The sequence below is a fragment of the Macrobrachium rosenbergii genome, chromosome 5 (assembly GCF_040412425.1).
Source record: "Macrobrachium rosenbergii isolate ZJJX-2024 chromosome 5, ASM4041242v1, whole genome shotgun sequence".
NCBI classification, from domain to species: domain Eukaryota; kingdom Metazoa; phylum Arthropoda; class Malacostraca; order Decapoda; family Palaemonidae; genus Macrobrachium; species Macrobrachium rosenbergii.
Window position 1 is genome coordinate 46,227,036 of NC_089745.1, and position 19,029 is coordinate 46,246,064.

Genomic DNA, 19,029 nt, shown 5'->3' on the forward strand with positions numbered 1-19,029 from the left:
TACTTTATTAAGAATCTTTCTACGAATAAACACAAGACAAATATACCCTTAACCGTGTGGCCTTTCGTGTATATGAAGAGTGTAAACAAAAGTAACCTTGCTGATACTTATAATTTGACAAGCAATTATTGATGTATACGTCACTAGCACGGTCACCCGAATCAATATTGAAGCAGCTTTTACCCTTCTATTTGCCAGTTTCACCCCCAACTCAAGTGTCGTGTACTTTTTTCTTTGTCGATAAACTGACAGACTCCCACTTATGCTCAGTTTAGTCTTGACTAACCGTAAGGCTTTATATTGAGAGGGCTACTGATAATGTTTTATATGTTGATTGGGGCATCAAATATTTCTCACACACTTCAGCTTCCTGGATGTTAAGGCCCTTTCTCTCCATTATCTCTTTCACTCAATCTGTCCAGGCTCTTTCTGGCAAAAAAAAAAAAAAAAAAAAAAAAAAAAAAACAATAAGTAAATCTAATCATAAATTTAAGTCAATCCAATGGTATTTCTCACGATTAAAAAAATAAAAAAAACAAGTGTGAAAAGTAAAATTGAAAACCCATCTCACTGCATGAGGAAGTAGGGTTGCAATGGTTCAATTCCCACGTAAATAACTTTGGTGCACGCCAGGAAAGCTAACCTATCAATTGAAATGACAATAATTAGAACAAAAAATGCACTGTCATAAACTTTGAACACACTCAAAACTTCTCTGATGCTGGCTCCAAAGAGAGATGATGAATTTATGAAGTCTTGTAGTCTATGTACACTTCTTGAAGGGCCAGGCAGGATATCTTGTGTGGGATGGTTCCAAGAATATCCATGGATCGAGAATGCTTTTCTCCTGTTATTTCGACGACACGACCTACCGTGCCAGTCATCGATGTAATCTAACTCACAAGACAACTGGGTGAGAGCTCTAACAGATGCAATTACACGTAGAAATCTAGACTATTCTTATAAACAAAGGCCAAAACAAAGTAGAGAGGATTTCCAACAACAAAAATGGCTCTGCTTTTCTCCGAAGTTTCTCACTAAGCCTCGTTCCCACGAAAGCAAAACAAGAAGCCGTCAAAACGGTCAAACAGTGGTACCGAACAGGACAGCTATTAAGGTTTCAGCTGCTGAACAAAAGGACTTTCAATTTATCATCGTAATTACTTCCAAGGTTTAAAAAGATCTATGCAAATAAAGATAGCAACCGCAACATTACTCTAAAAACATTTTATCTAAACTGAAAATCCTCAAGAACACCGCTACCAAATTACAATAAAATAACTATTCTTTAAAACCTCACAAATTATATCCAGTCGAAGGTGAGGTGCACAGTTTACGCAAGGTAATTAACAGCTGAAAACTTGCACTTTATCTCCAGTTTTACCAATTCTGGTATCGTACGGTCGTGGTTTCACACCCCAAAACTAATATAAAAGATATCGTTACGAAACTGCAGTTCACGTAACTAAGCTGAAATATGACAGATGCTTGAAAATACAACGGATAACAGAATTATCGTTATTCCAGACGCCGGCTGGGACAACGTACCAAGATCACCGCGCAAGTACCCCTCCATTCTGGTTGAAATTATAGGCTACTAAAAAAAATGTGAAGAGAATTTAATGAAATTTACAGTTTGCATGGGTAGGCCTATGTGGCGTAAGATATATAAGGAGAGAAATATGGAGATACATAAAGTGGTAAAAAGCTAGATAGGTTAGTTAGTCATGGGGCAATAAGTGTATAATTCAAGAGTTGGGGAGGGAAGAAGAGAGGAAGACCTAGAAAATGTGACAGATGTAAAGTTAACAGTTAATTTCCAAAAAGAGCAGATGTGCGTGTAAGACAGGAGTGATTAGTACAGTGTGTTTAGAAGAGTTAGAAGTGCTGTTTATGACCCTTTGCATAGGCGTGTGGAAAATAATCATGCTCCGATTGTCGCCATGTTTTTAACTAGGCTGACTATCAGGTTTAATACAAGTCAGTTTAGTAGGAGTTTTATATTGGCCGCAACTAAAATTTGGAATAGTTTACCCTGTGCAGGTGTGGAATCTTTTGGTCTCCAGACCTTCAAAGCGAGGAACAAATCCAGTCTTGGTTTCTGGTGACATTTCTTGAATTCAGTTGTATCTGGTTTATTTCCTCTTCCACCAAATCTGTCTATCTATAACCTTTTCCTATAACTTGCCTCTGTCTGCAGGCTCTGTCCTCCTGAGTTAATAGTCTATTGACTCACATAAGAGTTTTCAGCTGAAGATTGAAAAAAAAAAAGTCTAGCAAGTCATAAACAGGATTAACTTACAAATGTCTTACAAGACAGTATACTGCCATAATATATATACGAGCTCTACTATTAGAAGCTCAACAAAACAACAAGCCTATATTACGGGAAAATATGTATGGCTTAACACTGAAATCAGTACTCACTTAGCATAAATTTACACCACAGGAAATAAAACCATTGACGATAAGTCCTCAATCCCCTCACCCACAGCAAAATTCATCCGTTCCTTAACATTTATCCATAAAATGGCAGTATCAGGAACAAGAGGTGTTTTTAAAAAATGAAAAGGCCAGCCAAAACCAACCTCAAAACTGGATTATGAAAAATTCACAATGACGTAGTTCTCTTGAGTACAACACAAAATAATACCCTGGTCATCACCATTAATCAAGAGACTTACATACCGCCGGGTACAGTCATCCACAGATACCGCCGGGTGCGGTATATCTGCAGATACCAACGGGTACAGTATATCTGTAGAATAGTTTGAAAACCCTGGTCATTACAGCTCTAAATTAACATGAAGATACCTCCGGATACAGTATTCACAATAGTTCATCAGTATAACAAACAAACACACACAAAATCATTCTTAGGAACATAATACTGCTCTATCAAGGCACTATCAAACTGTCATTCATGAGACTTCGAACTGTAACCCAATAAACTTCACTCAGATTCTTCGCTAACCTAAAAGATTCTTCTATAGAGGCTTTTCATAGGTTTTGAAAAAGCTATCAGACTATATTTAGATTACAGGGCAGAGAAGCCTCTGGAACTTTCCACTGACATTGTAGCCTTACTTTATCCACTTTACATGGTCTTTGGAGTAATATAAATTTGCTTAATTATAACACGATATAATTCTCATATATAACGTTAAAAAAAACATGAAAAAAACTTTTAAGATCATTAGCTTGCTTATGGTGTAAACAAAACAAAATTAAATTTACAATTTTATACATATATATATATATATATATATATATATATATATATATATATATATTTAGCCTTACTTTATCAATTATATGGTCTTTGGTGTAATATAATTTTGTTTAAGTATAACTCGATATAATTCTCACGAAAAACTTTCAAGATCATTGGCTTGCTTATGCTGGTAAACAAAACAAAATTAAATTTACAACAACTTCATCTTTTCTCTTCACATTTTGAAAGTTTATGTCATTCTATAACAGTGAATGAAGAAGTCAGAGTGGAAGTTATACTGTGCGTGAGACCCATTCATGACTCAGCAATTAAAGTATGGATGTGTCAGTGACCATTATCATGTATTTCCCTTGCCCACCCTGTTAAGCAAAATGACTGTTATGTGTGTGTGTATATATATATATATATATATATATATATATATATATATATATATATATATATATATATATATATATACAGAGTATATATATATATATATATATATATATATATATATATATATATATATATATATATATATACAACATTCCTTTTTGCTTAACAGGGGTGGCAAAGGACAAACATCACAATGGTCACCGACACATCCACACTCTATTTGCTGAATCATGAATGAGTCCTACGTATAGTAAAACTTCCATTCTGACTTCTTCATTCACTGTTATAGAATGACATAAACTTTCAAAATGTGAAGAAAAAAGATGAAGCTGGTGTAAACTTAATTTGTTTTGTTTACCAGCATAAGCAAGCCAATGATCTTGAAAGTTTTTCATGAGAATTATATCGAGTTATACTTAAACAAAATTATATTACTTCAAAGACCATATAAGTGGATAAAGTAAGGCTACAATATATATATATATATATATATATATATATATATATATATATATATATATATATATATATATGACGGACTGAAAGGGTGGGAAACTTAGAAAAAATTTCAAGCATATATGAAAACAGGGATCACGCATGGTCACGGTGTGGTCAAATGGAGAGAAAAGAAAATTAGCTACGTTGATGACGAATATATTTAATTTTTAAGTGTTGAGAGTGAGACTGAGAAAATGTCTTACGTATATGAATACGACTTCAGTTGAGGAAGTGTTCTAAGTAGGGTGAGTATCAGATGAACGCTGTTGATATTAATGTTCTCAATCACGTTCCGTGACAGCTGACATTCTATTTTGATGAATCAGCCTTGCCTCATCGAAGTCATTTCGCTCATATTCATTACAGATTACTTCAGCCGTGTCAACAAAATGTGAGGTCCATTTTCACAGAGGAAAGAAAATGGTGAAGCAACGACAACTTAAGAAAGAAACGAACATTTTTTTCGGGAAACCTTTTTGTGTGATACTTTGAATTGTAGAGCAAGCCGCTTTCTCCCAGCTTATTTGCTTCACAACAGCTTCCTCCACCAGCATACTTGAAATAATAATCGAGACAACGAGGAACCTTTGCGATCGTCATGTAAAATTTATTAAATGCCCCTTCACCCACCCTTTGCGTTTGCCGATTCTACTTCTAAGATAACTGCAGATTCATTTTGCAGTATCAAACTTTCCCTTAGCTTCAGGCGATATATGACAAATCAATTAATATTTGGCTAAATAAGCAACAAATTAAAAATATAATTTTGTAGAATTACATAATGTATATATTAAGGCAATCGGATCTCCGTCTTTGATTGTAAAGAGAGACAATCTACAAGTATACTAAAATTCAAGAACGTACAGTATATTACACCAGCGTAATTTAATGTCACCCGGCATTGCATATTTTTATTAACGTATCTTGTGCAGTAGTTTCACAGTGGCAAACACAAGTATTTTACTTTGCACATAACAAATCAAAATTACATTTTCTGTTCTTTTCGACTGCAGGCAAATTTGTTCCTTTTATTTGTGAGCGCTGGCCTTGCTCCTTTGACGCGTTCGTATCGGCTTGCTTGCGCTGTTGAGTAATCGGCGAAACTAGTTTTAGGTGGCTTAGCACAGATGCATGAGAAATTTATTTACTTTCTCGTCTTTATTTTTTAAGGCCCTCATTTGTCGGTCGTCATGCTCCCACCCCATTTACCAACAACCCCCCCCCTCTTCTTTTATCCGTTAATTTATAGTTTTCTTGAATAAAGTTTTATTCTTTTCGAATATACCAAGGTTTTTACATGCTTTTTCCCTCATTCCCTTGTCACTCCGAAGGATCTTGGTATCGTTACTCGAAGCCAGTTAGTCTTCCAATATTTTTTTATGCTGGTTGAGGTACATTATATTCTTCCTTGCTAGTAGGTTCAGTGACAGTGCATACACTATTTATGTATGTATACTTACGTTACTCAAAAAAGGTTCCTGAAATGTTAATTAAATGAAAGTTCCTATAGAATTCCATTGTTTTTGTGGTTGAGATTTGAGATTAATCTGGCTTTACACTAGCACGGGTTCTTACTCCTGAAGCAGCCAGCAAGAATTCCATTTCGGTAAATTTGAGTCTATCCAGTTTTATGTGACGTTACCAAGAAAGTAAATTATATATGCATTAATGCATGCAAGGTTTCTCAGCAAGCAAATGTAATTAACTTCCTTTATCCAAACTCCACTTAAACACTGTTAATTCTACAATAACTTGGTAAGTAATAAGAGAAAAGTAACCCATTTTCTTTCTCTTTTGGGCAAAAATAACGTCAAATAACAGTCATCACTATATTAAACAAATTTTGCTCTATAGTAGACGGAAGGCGAGATAAAAGTTCGAAAGAGTCGTTAGTGACTTTACCTTACGATGAAATGGGACTATATGTATAATGCACGATTGACGAAAAATGCAATCGTTTATTTTAAATCGGTTGATTTCTATCTCTTACCAGTCGTAATGGCATATCTCAAAATGCGACAAAATAGACTATGAAACTTCACAGTTTAATCAAGAAAAAGAGTTCGAAGGAATCGAACATTGTTGTGTTGTTGACGTCGGAAGATAGGCGATGGCAGCTAGCAGCTGATACATGACGTGAATAAGGAGTGTGTATTTATTCAAAATTACAGGTAAATGTGGCTTCAAAACTCTATTTCAGTGTATACAGCTCATGCTGCTTATTATGCAAAAACTATGCGGTCACAGCCAAAAGATATATCTCAAATGAGTCTCGGTGAGGAAAGCAACCCTTTGGATGAACAAGGATAAAGCCTAGGTAGACCAATATTTTTCATACATTTCCTTCATTCTTCCTAACTTGATGTTTTGAAAATTACTGTAAATATAATATGATCAGTGAGCTTACTCATAGCCTAGCCTCATGGTAGGTCTACCAGGAGAGCTTCAATTGCCTGGCGTCCGTAACTACTGTACAGCGATACCCTGTGCATTTGTTCGGACACTGATTCAGATTAGCTTAGCCTACGGTAGGCGAAAGCCGATTGGAAGACTGTTAAGGCTAGGCTAAGGTAGCGTTGATATTAGAAAAGTTTCTTCCCAAGCCTGAATTAAACTGCCAGTTGTTAAATATATGACTGTGTTATTTGTTGGGCCTTAGGCCTACTGAAGCACAGAATGGAAAAGTATGTGGTAGGAGCTAATGAATGACATGGACCTCGTAGACCTAGATGGGAATTATACAGCATATTTTTGTATTAAATAAGTTCAAAAATGACACAAAGTAATGTTTGTAGTTGTGTCGGACAAGTTTCTTTCAGAGATGGAACAGAATGAATGAGTAACAATTTAGTAAGAAACTATTTTCAAGTTGACATAGCAATGAAGACACCAGCTATGCCATTTCTCAGAAAGTGACACATTTTTATAAACTGCAACTTCTAAATCATTGTAAATTTAAAGCTAATGATATGACAGTTAAGTTCAGTTTCTTCTTTGGAAGACTTCTCCCACCCAACTACATAAGATAGGACATTCTGACCCATCAAGCTGTGCACTTACCTTTGTACCATTTTGTGAATTGCGTCATCCTTGGTTTTCACCGTGGTTAACACAAAACTACCATAACCACAATCATTTATACACCCTCCAAGCCCAGGATAATTCAGTCTGACTAGCTTGCTTTTTTTAGCTAGGGCTTTGAACCCCATCAGATCCTCACCAGTTCTGCAGACTCGTACATACCATTTGAAAAAATTCAAAAGAAGGAAAATTTTGGCTTTTAACATCAGTCATATGAGGCATGTTGTAGGACATTATGACGCTGCATGGCTTTGATATGCGAAATCTACCATGACACACACCATTATAATGATGGGAGGGGACTTAGTTTGTCTTATTTGGTAAAGTGTAAACTATCCTGGCTGTATGTTCATACCATAACCTTATTAACACATTTACCCCTTAGAATGGCACACAAAGAAAATCACTATTTTACATTGCTCAAAATGTATAAAGTTTCAATCTGATTTAGCCTTTCTTTTAACGGAACTTAGGTAATCTGTTTGAGCAACTGTGGGATTGAAGTTAAGGGTATGAGAGCATTCTTTATTGTGTATATAGTAATTTACCTTGCCCAAATGTGCTGATGTAGTCACTTAGTTGATCAGTTTGGTATAGATGTCTGTTAAACTCTTTGTCACTAAGCACTTACTTTGCACATCAAAAAAGTCAGGCCTTCCTGCCATTTTTGCAGTTGACAGGGAAATGGCCAGTTAAAGTCCTACATTTCATATGGCTATTCATCAGAAGTCTTCCACATATAAGAAGCCTTTGGGAAATGGCCAGTTAAAGGCCTACATTTCATATGGCTATTCATGAGAAGTCTTCCACATATAAGAAGCCTTTGTATTTTTCCATTGCTTTGGCTGTTGAGTGGAAAGTATGGGAAGTGCCAACCAATAGTAGTCCATTTCTTTAGAGTGTCATGCAAACCACCTATGAACACTTAATTTGTGGAATGGGATGAATAATCCTAATGTATCTTCACAGAAGAAGCAGTGTCTTTCCTTACCTTGAGTTCTGTTTAAACTGTAAATCCCCCAAAACAAAATTACTTCATTTAGGACTCAAGTATGTGCAGTAAGTCTTGGGGCTTAAGTCTGTAAAATAATGATCTGTAGTTCTTTGGCACTTTCATGCAGGAAGTTATGTTGTTTGATATACTGTATTGTATTATTTTCTTGTTTGTGGCATGAGACAAGTATTATTCTTCTTTCTTATAGTTTATATAACTTTTTTTCTCTCTTGATGCATATCTCTTTCTTTTTCTTCACTTAGCCATATCCCTGTAACAGTGTAGTAGGAACTACTATGGGAAACTGGTTTCTGGATGGGAATAACAAATGTAAATATAATACTAATCATTTATAAAAAAAAATATAAATGATTAGCATTAACAGTGACAGTGAACACTGAAAACACAAGATGAGCAGTCATAGAAATTCAGCAAAATAGTCAGTAGTATATACTTCATACTTAGGAAATCATCACAAGATTTAGCATAAAGTTGGTGAAATGCCATATAAAACATAGACATCCTATCCTAAGTTGAACCTGCCTTTCAAAACCATAGAAGTATATTTATGGATTTTGTTTTTATGTTTGGTATTTTTTTTTCTTGGCTTTTACAGAAAATTTTATATTAGCAAACCAAATATGAATATTGCACATCTGATAAGCTAGAAGCCCCTCATATGAAGAAAAATTTTTTACATTTCTCGACACAAAAGATAGTACTTTACCTTAATTCCATTCACTGCAAAAGTAATAAATTTCAATGTCAGAAAACAGTGTCGTGGAGATTATTTAAGTATGTGAACTTAAATAGAATGCCCACGCTTCAGTGTCCTGAACCAAATTCATGGACCACCTGACACTCATGTCCTTCCCTAAAATGGACCCAGTGGTGAATCACTTCGAATTTAAAGTTAAAAGTTTCTGAACACTCTCAGAGGTAAATCAGCCAAGCAACTTTTTCATCATGTTTTGGTGGTTCATCAGTATTTTTAACATACTTATTTTGTACATAAAATAACTGCAGTTACTCCTTACCCATTTTTCTCAGGTCTCTCATTATCATAAAATATGCTGAATGGAATAGTGTACTATGTTCTTGCACTTTCTTACATTTAGATTGGCTTTTATTTATAACATTTAAAATTATACTGTAATTGGAATTGGACATGGTAAACAAAGCATTTTTTGGGATAAATTAAGTAATTTTAGAGTTTATATTTAGAACAATATTGTTTTGTACATGCAACTTACCCGTCAGATATATACTTAGCTATATATAGCCTCCGACGTTCCCGACAGAAATTCAAATTTCGCGGCACATGCGACAGGTAGGTCAGGTGATCTACCATACCCGCCGCTGGGTGGCGGGAATAGGAACCATTCCCGTTTTCATATCAGATTTTCTCTGTCGCTGGTTCCGGCAACATCTGTTGTTGGTTCCTTCTGCTTAGACTTTCATTTTTCGCTTGCTGAGGATTATTTTGGACTGACCTTTGGTGACGTATTGGATCTTTGGCTTGGCATACGCTTTTGTGGACTGTTTTTGATTTCGGCTTTGGTATTTTCTGTAAGAATGTCTGATCAGAGTGTTGCACCTGTGTTTCGTGTGTGTGTTAGGTCTGATTGTAAGGTGAGACTACCGAAAGCTTCGGTAGATCCTCATACTGTGTGTTCGAGGTGTAGGGAGAATGATTGCTCTATTGAGAACACGTGTGTTGAATGTGAGAATCTCACTGATCTGGAATGGAAGGCGTTGAACTCTTATGTACGCAAGTTGGAGAAGGACAGAGTTAGGAAGGCTTCTTCTAGAAGCTCAAGTAGGTCTCTTTCCAAGGAGGTAGATTTAGAACCTAACACTCTTCCAGATTCGCCTGTCACTCCAGTTGTTTCAGCTCCTTCACCCTTCGTCGAACCTGTGGATTCGTCGTCGGAGATGGCTGCAATGAAGGCTACGATCCGCAAGATGCAGTTGCAGATGCGTGCTTTGGAGGAAAAGAAAGTGAGAAGTGATAGTGATGTGTGTAGTGTCCCCAGTGTAGTGGAGGGGGCGTCTGACCGGCTCCGCATCGCTCCTAGGCCTAGACCTCTTCCAAACTCCCAGACCCAGTGGAGGAGGAATGTCGACAGCCGCAAGGGGGATGAAGAGCACTCCCAACGGTCAGGCGTCCCTTCGGCAGCTCCTGTTGTCGCGTCCCAGGCTGCCTTAGATCGCCGTAGAAAAGGGATCTTAAAGAAGTGTTTCTCGTCTTCTGCTTCTTCTTCTCCTAAGCGTGGTTGGAGTTCGGCTGAGGAGTCTCGCCCTTTGAAGAGGACGTGGAAGGCTCCTAGAGGAGACGCATTGGATTCTAGCCCTGAGCGCTTCCCTGAAGGTTCTCCTGTTGCAAAGAAGAGAACTCGAAGATCTCCCTCCTCTTCTTCTGGTGGTCAGGAGTCCACCAAGCAGATCCTGGTAGGCCTCCAGGCTCAGCTTGCTGCTCTTGCTGGCTCTTTATCAAAGAGCTCCTCTCGTCGGAAGGATGCCTCTCTTCCGATCAAGTCCTCCAAGAGACACTCTTCTCCCAGCAAGTCGTCTTCTGTGAAGCGTTCTTCTCCTGTTAAGCGCCCCTCCAGCAGCAGGCGCTCCTCTCCTTCCAGGCTCTCCTCTCCTGGTAGGCGCTCCTCTCCTTCCAGGCGCTCCTCTCCTGGTAGGCGCTCCTCTCCTTTTAGGCGCTCCTCTCCTGTTAGGCGCTCCTCTCCTGGTAGGCGCTCCTCTCCTTGTAGGCGCTTCTCTCCTCGGCGCTCTTCGTCGGCGGATAGCGCCTCTCCACCCAGGCGCTCGCGCCCTCGTCGTCGTCGGTCTTCTCCTGTTGGAGATACTTTCTCCACAGTCAAACGCTCTGCTTGTCAGTCTCGTTCTTCGCCTCGTAGAAGTTCCTCTCCAGCCTCCCTCTCGTCTGTTAGGCGCCCCTCTCCCAGCAAGGGCTCCTCTTGGCGCCAGTCATCTTGCAGGCGCTTCTCTCCGGATCGTCGTTCTCCAGTGGACAAAGGCTCCTCTCCTTCTAGGCGCTCTTCTTCTGGCAAGTGCCCTTCTACTTCCAGACGTTCTCCTCCTCCTTCTGGCCTGGAGGCGTTATCGGAGGACGAATCCCCTAAGGATATCACCATTTCTGATTACAAGAGGTTGACAGCTTTACTGGTTCAGGAGTATGGAGATTCCCTCAAGCCTGCTTCTCCTCCTTCTCCTGGTTCCATGCTCTCGAGCACCAAGGCCTCGAAATCTTCCTCTTTAGTTAAGATGCGTCCTACGATCTCCATGAAGAAAGCGCTTAAAGGCTTCGGAGAGTGGCTCTCTTCGAAGAAGGATGCCGGCAAGACTGTCTTCTCCTTGCCTCCCTCTAGGCTTTCGGGAAGAGCGGGAATGTGGTACGAGACTAAGGAACCGATGGGGTTAGCTCTCCCCTCTTCAGCTGGCTCAGACTTCTCTTCGCTTGTTGATTCTTCCAGAAGACTCTCCCTTAATTCGGCCAAGGCTTCTTGGGGACTTTGTGAATTGGACCATTTCCTCAAGGGCCTTTTCCGCGTGCTGGAAGTTTTTAACTTCATGGACTGGTCTCTAGGGGCCTTAGCTAAGAGGAGTCTTGAAGAGGACTCAGTCAGTATGGAGGACCTCAGCAGTGTGTTGTCTTGCTTGGACAAGGCTGTTAAGGACGGCTCTATGGAGATCGCTTCCCTGTTCGGCACTGGCCTGCTTAAGAAGAGGTCAGTATTCAGTGCTTTCCTCTCCAAATCGGTCTCTCCTATCCAGAGGTCTTCCCTCTTGTACGCTCCTTTGTCTAGCCATCTTTTCCCGCAAGAGACTGTGAAGGAGGTCTCTCGTTCTTTGTCTGAGAAAGCTTCTCAGGATCTGCTGGCTCAGTCGTCTAAGAGGATGAGACCTACTGCTCCACTTGCTAAGAAGGAGAAGACCCCCTTTCAGGAGCCCTTTCGAGGATCCAGGTCTATCAGGAGGCGTAGGCCTGAAAGAAGATCTAGACCTTCAGGACTCCCTTCCAGGAAGTCCAAGTGAGAAGCAAGTCCTCCAGACTCCAGTAGGTGCCAGACTTCTAAAGTTCGCCAAAGCCTGGGCACAGAAGGGGGCGGACGAATGGTCCCTCTCTGTCTTGAGGAAGGGGTACCTCATTCCCTTCTTTTCGAAACCTCCCTTGACAACAACTCTGAGGGAGTTATCGGCGAGATACAAGGATCCTGTGCGGAGGCAAGCCCTTCTGCTAGCCATCGAACAAATGCTAGAAAAGGCTGCCATAGAACCGGTACAAGATCTTCACTCCCCGGGATTTTACAACCGGCTTTTTCTTGTGCCAAAATCTTCGGGAGGGTGGAGACCGGTCTTGGACGTGAGCTCCCTGAACTCGCTCGTCATAAAGAAGAAGTTCTCTATGGAGACGACGTCTTCAGTTCTGTCGTCTCTTCGTCAAGGAGATTGGATGGTGTCCCTGGACCTTCAGGATGCTTACTTCCACGTTCCCATCCATCCCTCCTCCAGGAAGTTCCTAAGGTTCATGGTAGGCGGCAGAACTTTTCAGTTCAGGGCTCTGTGCTTCAGACTTTCCACAGCTCCCCAAGTGTTCACGAACATTCTCAGGAATGTAGCTCACTGGTTGCATTTGGAGGGGGTGAGGATTTCCTTGTATCTCGATGACTGGCTAATTCGGTCCAATTCGAAGAACCGTTGTCTGGAGGACCTTTCTCGTACTTTAAACCTGGTCCAGTCTCTAGGACTTCTTGTGAACCTCGAGAAGTCTCAGATGATTCCTCAGCAGGAAATTGTCTACCTGGGGATTCGGATGGATTCTCGGGGTTTTCGAGCGTTTCCCTCCCTGGAAAGAAGGGAAAGCTGCCTTCAAAAGGTGACAGACTTTCTAGAGAAAGACAGATGTTCGGCGAGGGAATGGATGAGTCTGCTGGGGACCATTTCCTCGCTGGAACAGTTCGTTTCTCTAGGAAGGCTTCACCTCAGACCTCTACAGTTCTTCCTGAAAGAATCTTGGGATCGGAAGTCCCAAGAGTTGTCGGACTCCTTTCAGATCTCATGTCAAGTAAAGGAACATCTCCGTTGGTGGTTAGACCCACAGAAGCTGGGTCTAGGAATTCCTCTGCAACCTCCGAACCCTCGCCTAGTGTTGTTCTCAGACGCGTCGGAGTCGGGTTGGGGAGCGACACTAGGCTCGGAAGAAGTGTCAGGCACCTGGGACACGGATCAGAGGTCCTGGCACATCAACATGAAGGAGCTAGTAGCCATTCATCTAGCTCTTGCCCGTTTCGAACTTCTGGTCAAGGGATCAGTAGTTCTTGTCAATTCCGACAACACCACAGCCCTGGCTTATATCAGGAAGCAAGGAGGGACTCATTCCTTCTCCCTGTACATTGCAGCAAGGAGCCTTCTGTTATGGGCGGGGGAGAGAAACATCGTTCTCCTCACCAGATTTGTTCAGGGAGAAAGGAATGTGAGAGCGGATCTGCTCAGCAGGAAAGACCAGGTTCTTCCCACGGAATGGTCTCTTCATCAAGAGGTTTGCGAAAGGCTGTGGTTCCTGTGGGGGAGACCTCATATCGACCTCTTCGCCACCCATTGGAACAAGAGGTTGGAGAACTACTGCTCCCCAATCTCGGACCCCAGAGCAGTAGCAATAGACGGCCTTCTCCTAGATTGGGACGGTCTAGACGGCTATGCTTTTCCCCCGTTCAAGATTCTAGGGGAGGTAATAAGAAAGTTCGTTTCTTCAAAGGGCACCAAGCTAACCCTGATCGCTCCCTTTTGGCCATCCTGGGACTGGTTCACAGAGGTACTGGAATGGATGATAGACTTTCCCAGGTCGCTCCCTCTCAGGAGCGATCTTCTCAAACAGCCCCACTTCGACAGATATCACAAGAACCTTCCCGCTCTAAACCTAACTGCCTTCAGACTGTCGAAGGACTGGTTAGAGCGAAGGGATTTTCGCGCAAGGCTGCGAGGGCTATCGCCAGAGCCAGAAGATCTTCTACCTTGCGCCTCTACCAGTCGAAGTGGGAAGTCTTTAGGAGATGGTGTCGAACTAAGAAAGTGTCCTCTTCCAGTACCTCTGTAATGGAGATAGCGGATTTCCTTCTTTATCTAAGGGAGCAGTGTAACCTGGCGGTTTCCACCATCAAGGGGTATAGGAGCATGCTGTCCTCAGTTTTTAGACACAGAGGTCTTAACATCTCTGATAATAAAGACCTTCACGACCTTATAAGGTCTTTTGAAACTTCTAAAAACAAGTCCCCTAGACCTCCCAGCTGGAATTAGGACGTGGTCCTAAAATTCTTAATGTCTGATAAGTTTGAGCCTCCTCGATCTGCCTCTTTCAGGGATTTAACCAGAAAATCGTTGTTTCTTTTCGCTCTTGCTTCTGCCAAAAGATTGAGCAAATTACAGGCTTTGGAAGGTTCTGTAGGCTTTAAGAAGGACTCTGCGATCTGCTCCTTTCAGCCTCTCTTCTTAGCAAAGAACGAGAACCCTTCAAAACCTTGGCCTAGGAGTTTTGAGGTCAAGGGACTCTCCGATCTTTCAGGACAGGAGCTAGAACACACACACTGTCCAGTAAGAAGTCTTAGATATTATCTGGAGAGAAAGAAACAGCTCGGAGGTAACACTGAAAGTCTTTGGTGCTCTGTCAAGGATCCTTCAAGAGCAATTTCCAAGAACGCCCAGGCTTTCTTCATTAAGGATGTTATCAAGGAGGCTCATCTTTCATGCAAAGACGAACATTTTCAGCTCCTAAGAGTGAATGCTCATGAGGTGAGAGCCATAGCTACTTCTCTGGCTTTCCACAAGTCTTGGTCACTCCAGTCTATTGTGGACTCTACGTACTGGAGATGTAACTCAGTGTTTGCTTCTCATTATTTGAGAGATGTTCGTGTTACTTATGAGAAGTGCTTCTCTCTAGGAGCTTACGTATCCGCGGATTCGGTGCTGGGTCAAGGAGCTGAAGCTAATCCCTTTTAGTCTAGTTTTTTGGTTTTACTTTTAATGATTTGTTGTGTTTTTATGGTCGGCTGAAAGAGAGTGTTGAGGGTCTCTCTCTTTCATCTCGTATTACTAACAAGGTTAGGCTTGGTCAGGTGGTCGGTTTTGGTTGTTAGCTCCTTGTAGTTTTTATTACCTAGCTCTGTCATGTAAGAGGGATAGCCCCCATTGATATGATTCAGGTAGAGGGCTCTGTCTTGTAAGTGGGTTAATCCCCATTGACACGATCCATAACAGGCTCTGTCATGTAAGTGGGTTTTTTCCCCATTGATACGATCCAGAAGGGCTGTCAGTCTTAGGTCACTTCCTCGCTGAAGCTCTTGAGGCATGCAGACTCATAGACAGTATCCATGAAGTCTTCTGCCCAATCAGGTAAGAACCATGGTTTTGTTTTTCCTACAACATATGTTGTTTCCCGTTTTTTAGTTATTAGCTGTCTCTTGCCCTCCTCCAAGGGTGCCAATCAGCTAAGTATATATCTGACGGGTAAGTTGCATGTACAAAAATGATATTTTTATGATAAAATAAAGTTTTGTACATACTTACCCGGCAGATATATATGATTAATGGCCCTCCCAGCCTCTCCTCAGGAGACAGGTGGAAGAGAAAATCTGATATGAAAACGGGAATGGTTCCTATTCCCGCCACCCAGCGGCGGGTATGGTAGATCACCTGACCTACCTGTCGCGTGTGCCGCAAAATTTGAATTTCTGTCGGGAACGTCGGAGACTATAGCTAAGTATATATCTGCCGGGTAAGTATGTACAAAACTTTATTTTATCATAAAAATATAATTTTAAATGCTAAGCATTGCCCAGTTGTAATTTGAAACTTACCATGAAATTAAAGTGATTTATTTTAACTGCACAAGACATGCATTTATAGACAGCTTTTAATCTTTTCAGGGCAAAAGCTACAAAAATGTTTGGCAATCTAAAGAATAAAATAGGAGATGTGACTGATTTGAAAAAGCTCACATCTCCTCAAGCGTTAGCATCCATGGCTGGAGGTTCCCGGCAGCGTTCATCAACCCACACACCGGGAAGCATGACACCAAGATCGCGTCATTCTCGACAGGCATCAACGGCATCACTTCAAGGACTTGGTTTGCCAATATCCCCTCCTAGGTCTCCAACCGATTCAAGTGAACTGGCACTCAATCATGATCGTGTAAGTCCATACAACAACTTTACTCAAGTGTTCTTGATTTAGAGATGATTATTTTGAGGAGTGAAGTTACAGCATTTTATAAGTAACTATAGAGTGTTTTTATATAAGTAACTTACCAAATAATTACATAGCTATAGTTTCTGCTTTACACGGCAGCTCAGAATTCGAAATTTGCGGTAGCGCTCTTTTGTTTTGGGTGTAGGTATATTGCCCCGCCCACTGCCAGGGAAGAATAGGTACAATGTAGCTAAAGAGCTCAATTTGTTTCTGCCGGCTAATGACTGAACACCAGTTATTAGCAGCTCTTGATTCGTTTTTGCTGGATGGTCGGAGATCATCTTTGGTGAAGTACTCTTTGCTTTTGATAGCACAGCTATTTAGCTTAGCTAGAATTTGGATTATTTCTTCAATTGTGACTTTCTACTTGGAATTTTGACCATTATGTCAGACTCTAGTTTGTCTAGCATTAGGTATTGCAACAAAGGCTGCAAAAATAAACTCACTTCTGCAAAATATGACTCACATATGATTTGTTGTACTTGTAGGGAACAATTTGTTCTCCGGAATTGAATTGTGATGAATATAAGGACTGGGAGAAGGGTAAATGGAAGACTTAACAGACACACTTAGACAAATTGCAGTGTGACCTAAGGCTTCCGCGAGTACAGGTCATTCTCCAGGAGTTGATATTGATGCCATGCCTATACCTTCAGTGCCTGTGACAGCTCTTTCTCCCATTTCCAGTCTTCCAGCCTTTCCTGTCACTCCATTACCTAGCTCTCATTCTGCTGAACCCTATGCCATTGCCAGCTTAGAAGCACAGGTAGATAAAAAATTTAATTTACTTGTCAATACTGTTTCCCAGATTAGGAACTCTTTGAAGGTCCTGATGGACAAATTTAATAGTGTAGTGTCAGTGGAGGGGGCAGCTGTTCGTCCCACCGATGCTCCTGGACCAAGGTCCCTGCTAAACTCCCCTTGCCAACATGAGAGGAAGCAAACTGGCAGTCCACCAACCCCAGGCTGCGGAAGAACGCTGTTGGAAAGGTGTTCGAATGGATGTACATGTCCTGTCTTTAAGTGATTCAGATTCTCCCGCATCAAAGAAACCCAGTGACCATTTTGCAAAAGTTTGCAGGCCATTGAAAAGGCAGGGGACTTCCTTGGATTCAGATTTGCCTCCGTCTCCTAAGCGAGCTGTAGGGAGAGAACGTAGCCTTCTCCCTTCTTGTAGTTTTTGGGAGTCACCAGCGAGAGATTCTCACTCCCACTTAGGTGTGAAAGTGCATTCCGACCCCAAAAGAATGTGTGCTAGTCCAGCTTATCGGCGCCAAGAGTACGAGCGCCCAGTGTACGATAGTGGTGTGCTTAAGTGCTAACTTGAAGATCATTGGGTGTCCGAGCTATCAACTCGAGAGCACCCAGTGTCCGAGCACCCATTGTATGAGCGCACTTCATCCGAGCACCCATCGCATGAGCGCAAAGTTTCTGCCTTTCCAGTTCATGAGCGCCCAGATTCCGAGTTAGAAGAGCCCGTGTATGACCGCTCAGAGTGTGAACGCCAGAGCACCGAGCGTCCAGGTGCCAAGCACCCATCCTTAGGGTGCCAAGTGTCCGCGAAGATTGCAGCCGCTTCCAAGGAGTCAGTGTCTGCTTCAACAGCGAGAAGGCACCTGACATCCGCGCATCCAGCCGCTGTGGGTGCCTCTCTCAAAGTCCACCCTACTTCAAATATCTTCATGACCCCACAAAGAGAATTTCCAGTGTCTGATGCTTCAAGAGATTTTCCGTCTGTTGCTCAAAATCCTTTGTTGGCGCCGCTTCAACTTCGGCTTGATCAAGTGTTGAGCCTTCTTCAAAAGCCAACTTCAGTAGTGCAAGAGACTGTGGAACGCCCAGGATCACCCTCTTTGTCTGTCGAGGAACCTGTAGAAGAGGAGCAACCTGCATCTAATTACTTGGCACTGCTCAGGTCTTTCCTGGTCTGTTACCCGTCGTTCTTCTCTCCAGCCATCCCTTTATCGCCGGGTTCGTCCTTGATGCGACAGCCACCAGGTACTGCCAGACTTCCATGTATTGTTTTGTCTTCGTCGTCGAAGAAAGCTTTTGGCCGCATGGATGCCTGGTTAGTGGAGAAGAGGGATGTTGGGAAGGCAGTGTTCTGTTTGCCTCCCTCTCGTTTGATAAGGCAGAAGTATCTGTCTTATGCAACTGGAGAAGCTCCATCCTTGGGAGTTTCTATCTCCTCTCAAGGAGACTTCCCCAGTATCATAGATGCTTCTCGTCGTCCTGCTTTCTCTTTGGCCAGAATTCTCTTCACAGCCTCAGAATTAGACCATTTGCTTAAAGACATCCTTAAAGTCTTCTTGGTCTTTAGTTTTCTGGATTGGATGGTGGGGGCCCCAGCCAAGAAAATAGAAGACTGTATGTCCCTTCAAGAGAACTTCGCATTGGACTGACTTGGAATACTGGGGTGCACTGATAGAGCCATAAGAGATGGAGCACTAGAGCTAGCAACCATCTTCACAACAGGAGTCCTCAAGAAACGAGATTTGTGGTGCTCGTTCATGGCAAAGGGAGTCACCCCATCATAGTTTTCTTCACTTCTTTTTGCCCCCCTGTACAAGAATAGTCTGTTCCCGCAGGA

The 19,029-nt window shown here is 41.7% G+C and overlaps 1 protein-coding gene across 3 annotated transcripts in view; it reads left to right on the top strand.

The window, feature by feature from the left end:
* The first annotated feature begins 6,158 nt into the window (after positions 1-6,158).
* Positions 6,159-19,029, top strand: part of LOC136838740 (golgin subfamily A member 1-like) — a 111,576-nt gene continuing 98,705 nt past the window's right edge. For 2 of the 3 annotated variants that reach the window (XR_010853102.1, XM_067104193.1), the window contains exons 1-2: positions 6,173-6,282; positions 16,118-16,382. Coding sequence is in view for 2 of the 3 variants with exons in the window: in XM_067104193.1 (XP_066960294.1) it covers positions 16,134-16,382 (249 nt within the window). In the remaining variant the exon portion in view is untranslated. Of the gene's footprint in view, positions 6,283-16,117; positions 16,383-19,029 lie in introns of all 3 variants that reach the window. The other variant, XM_067104192.1, reaches the window with a different exon arrangement.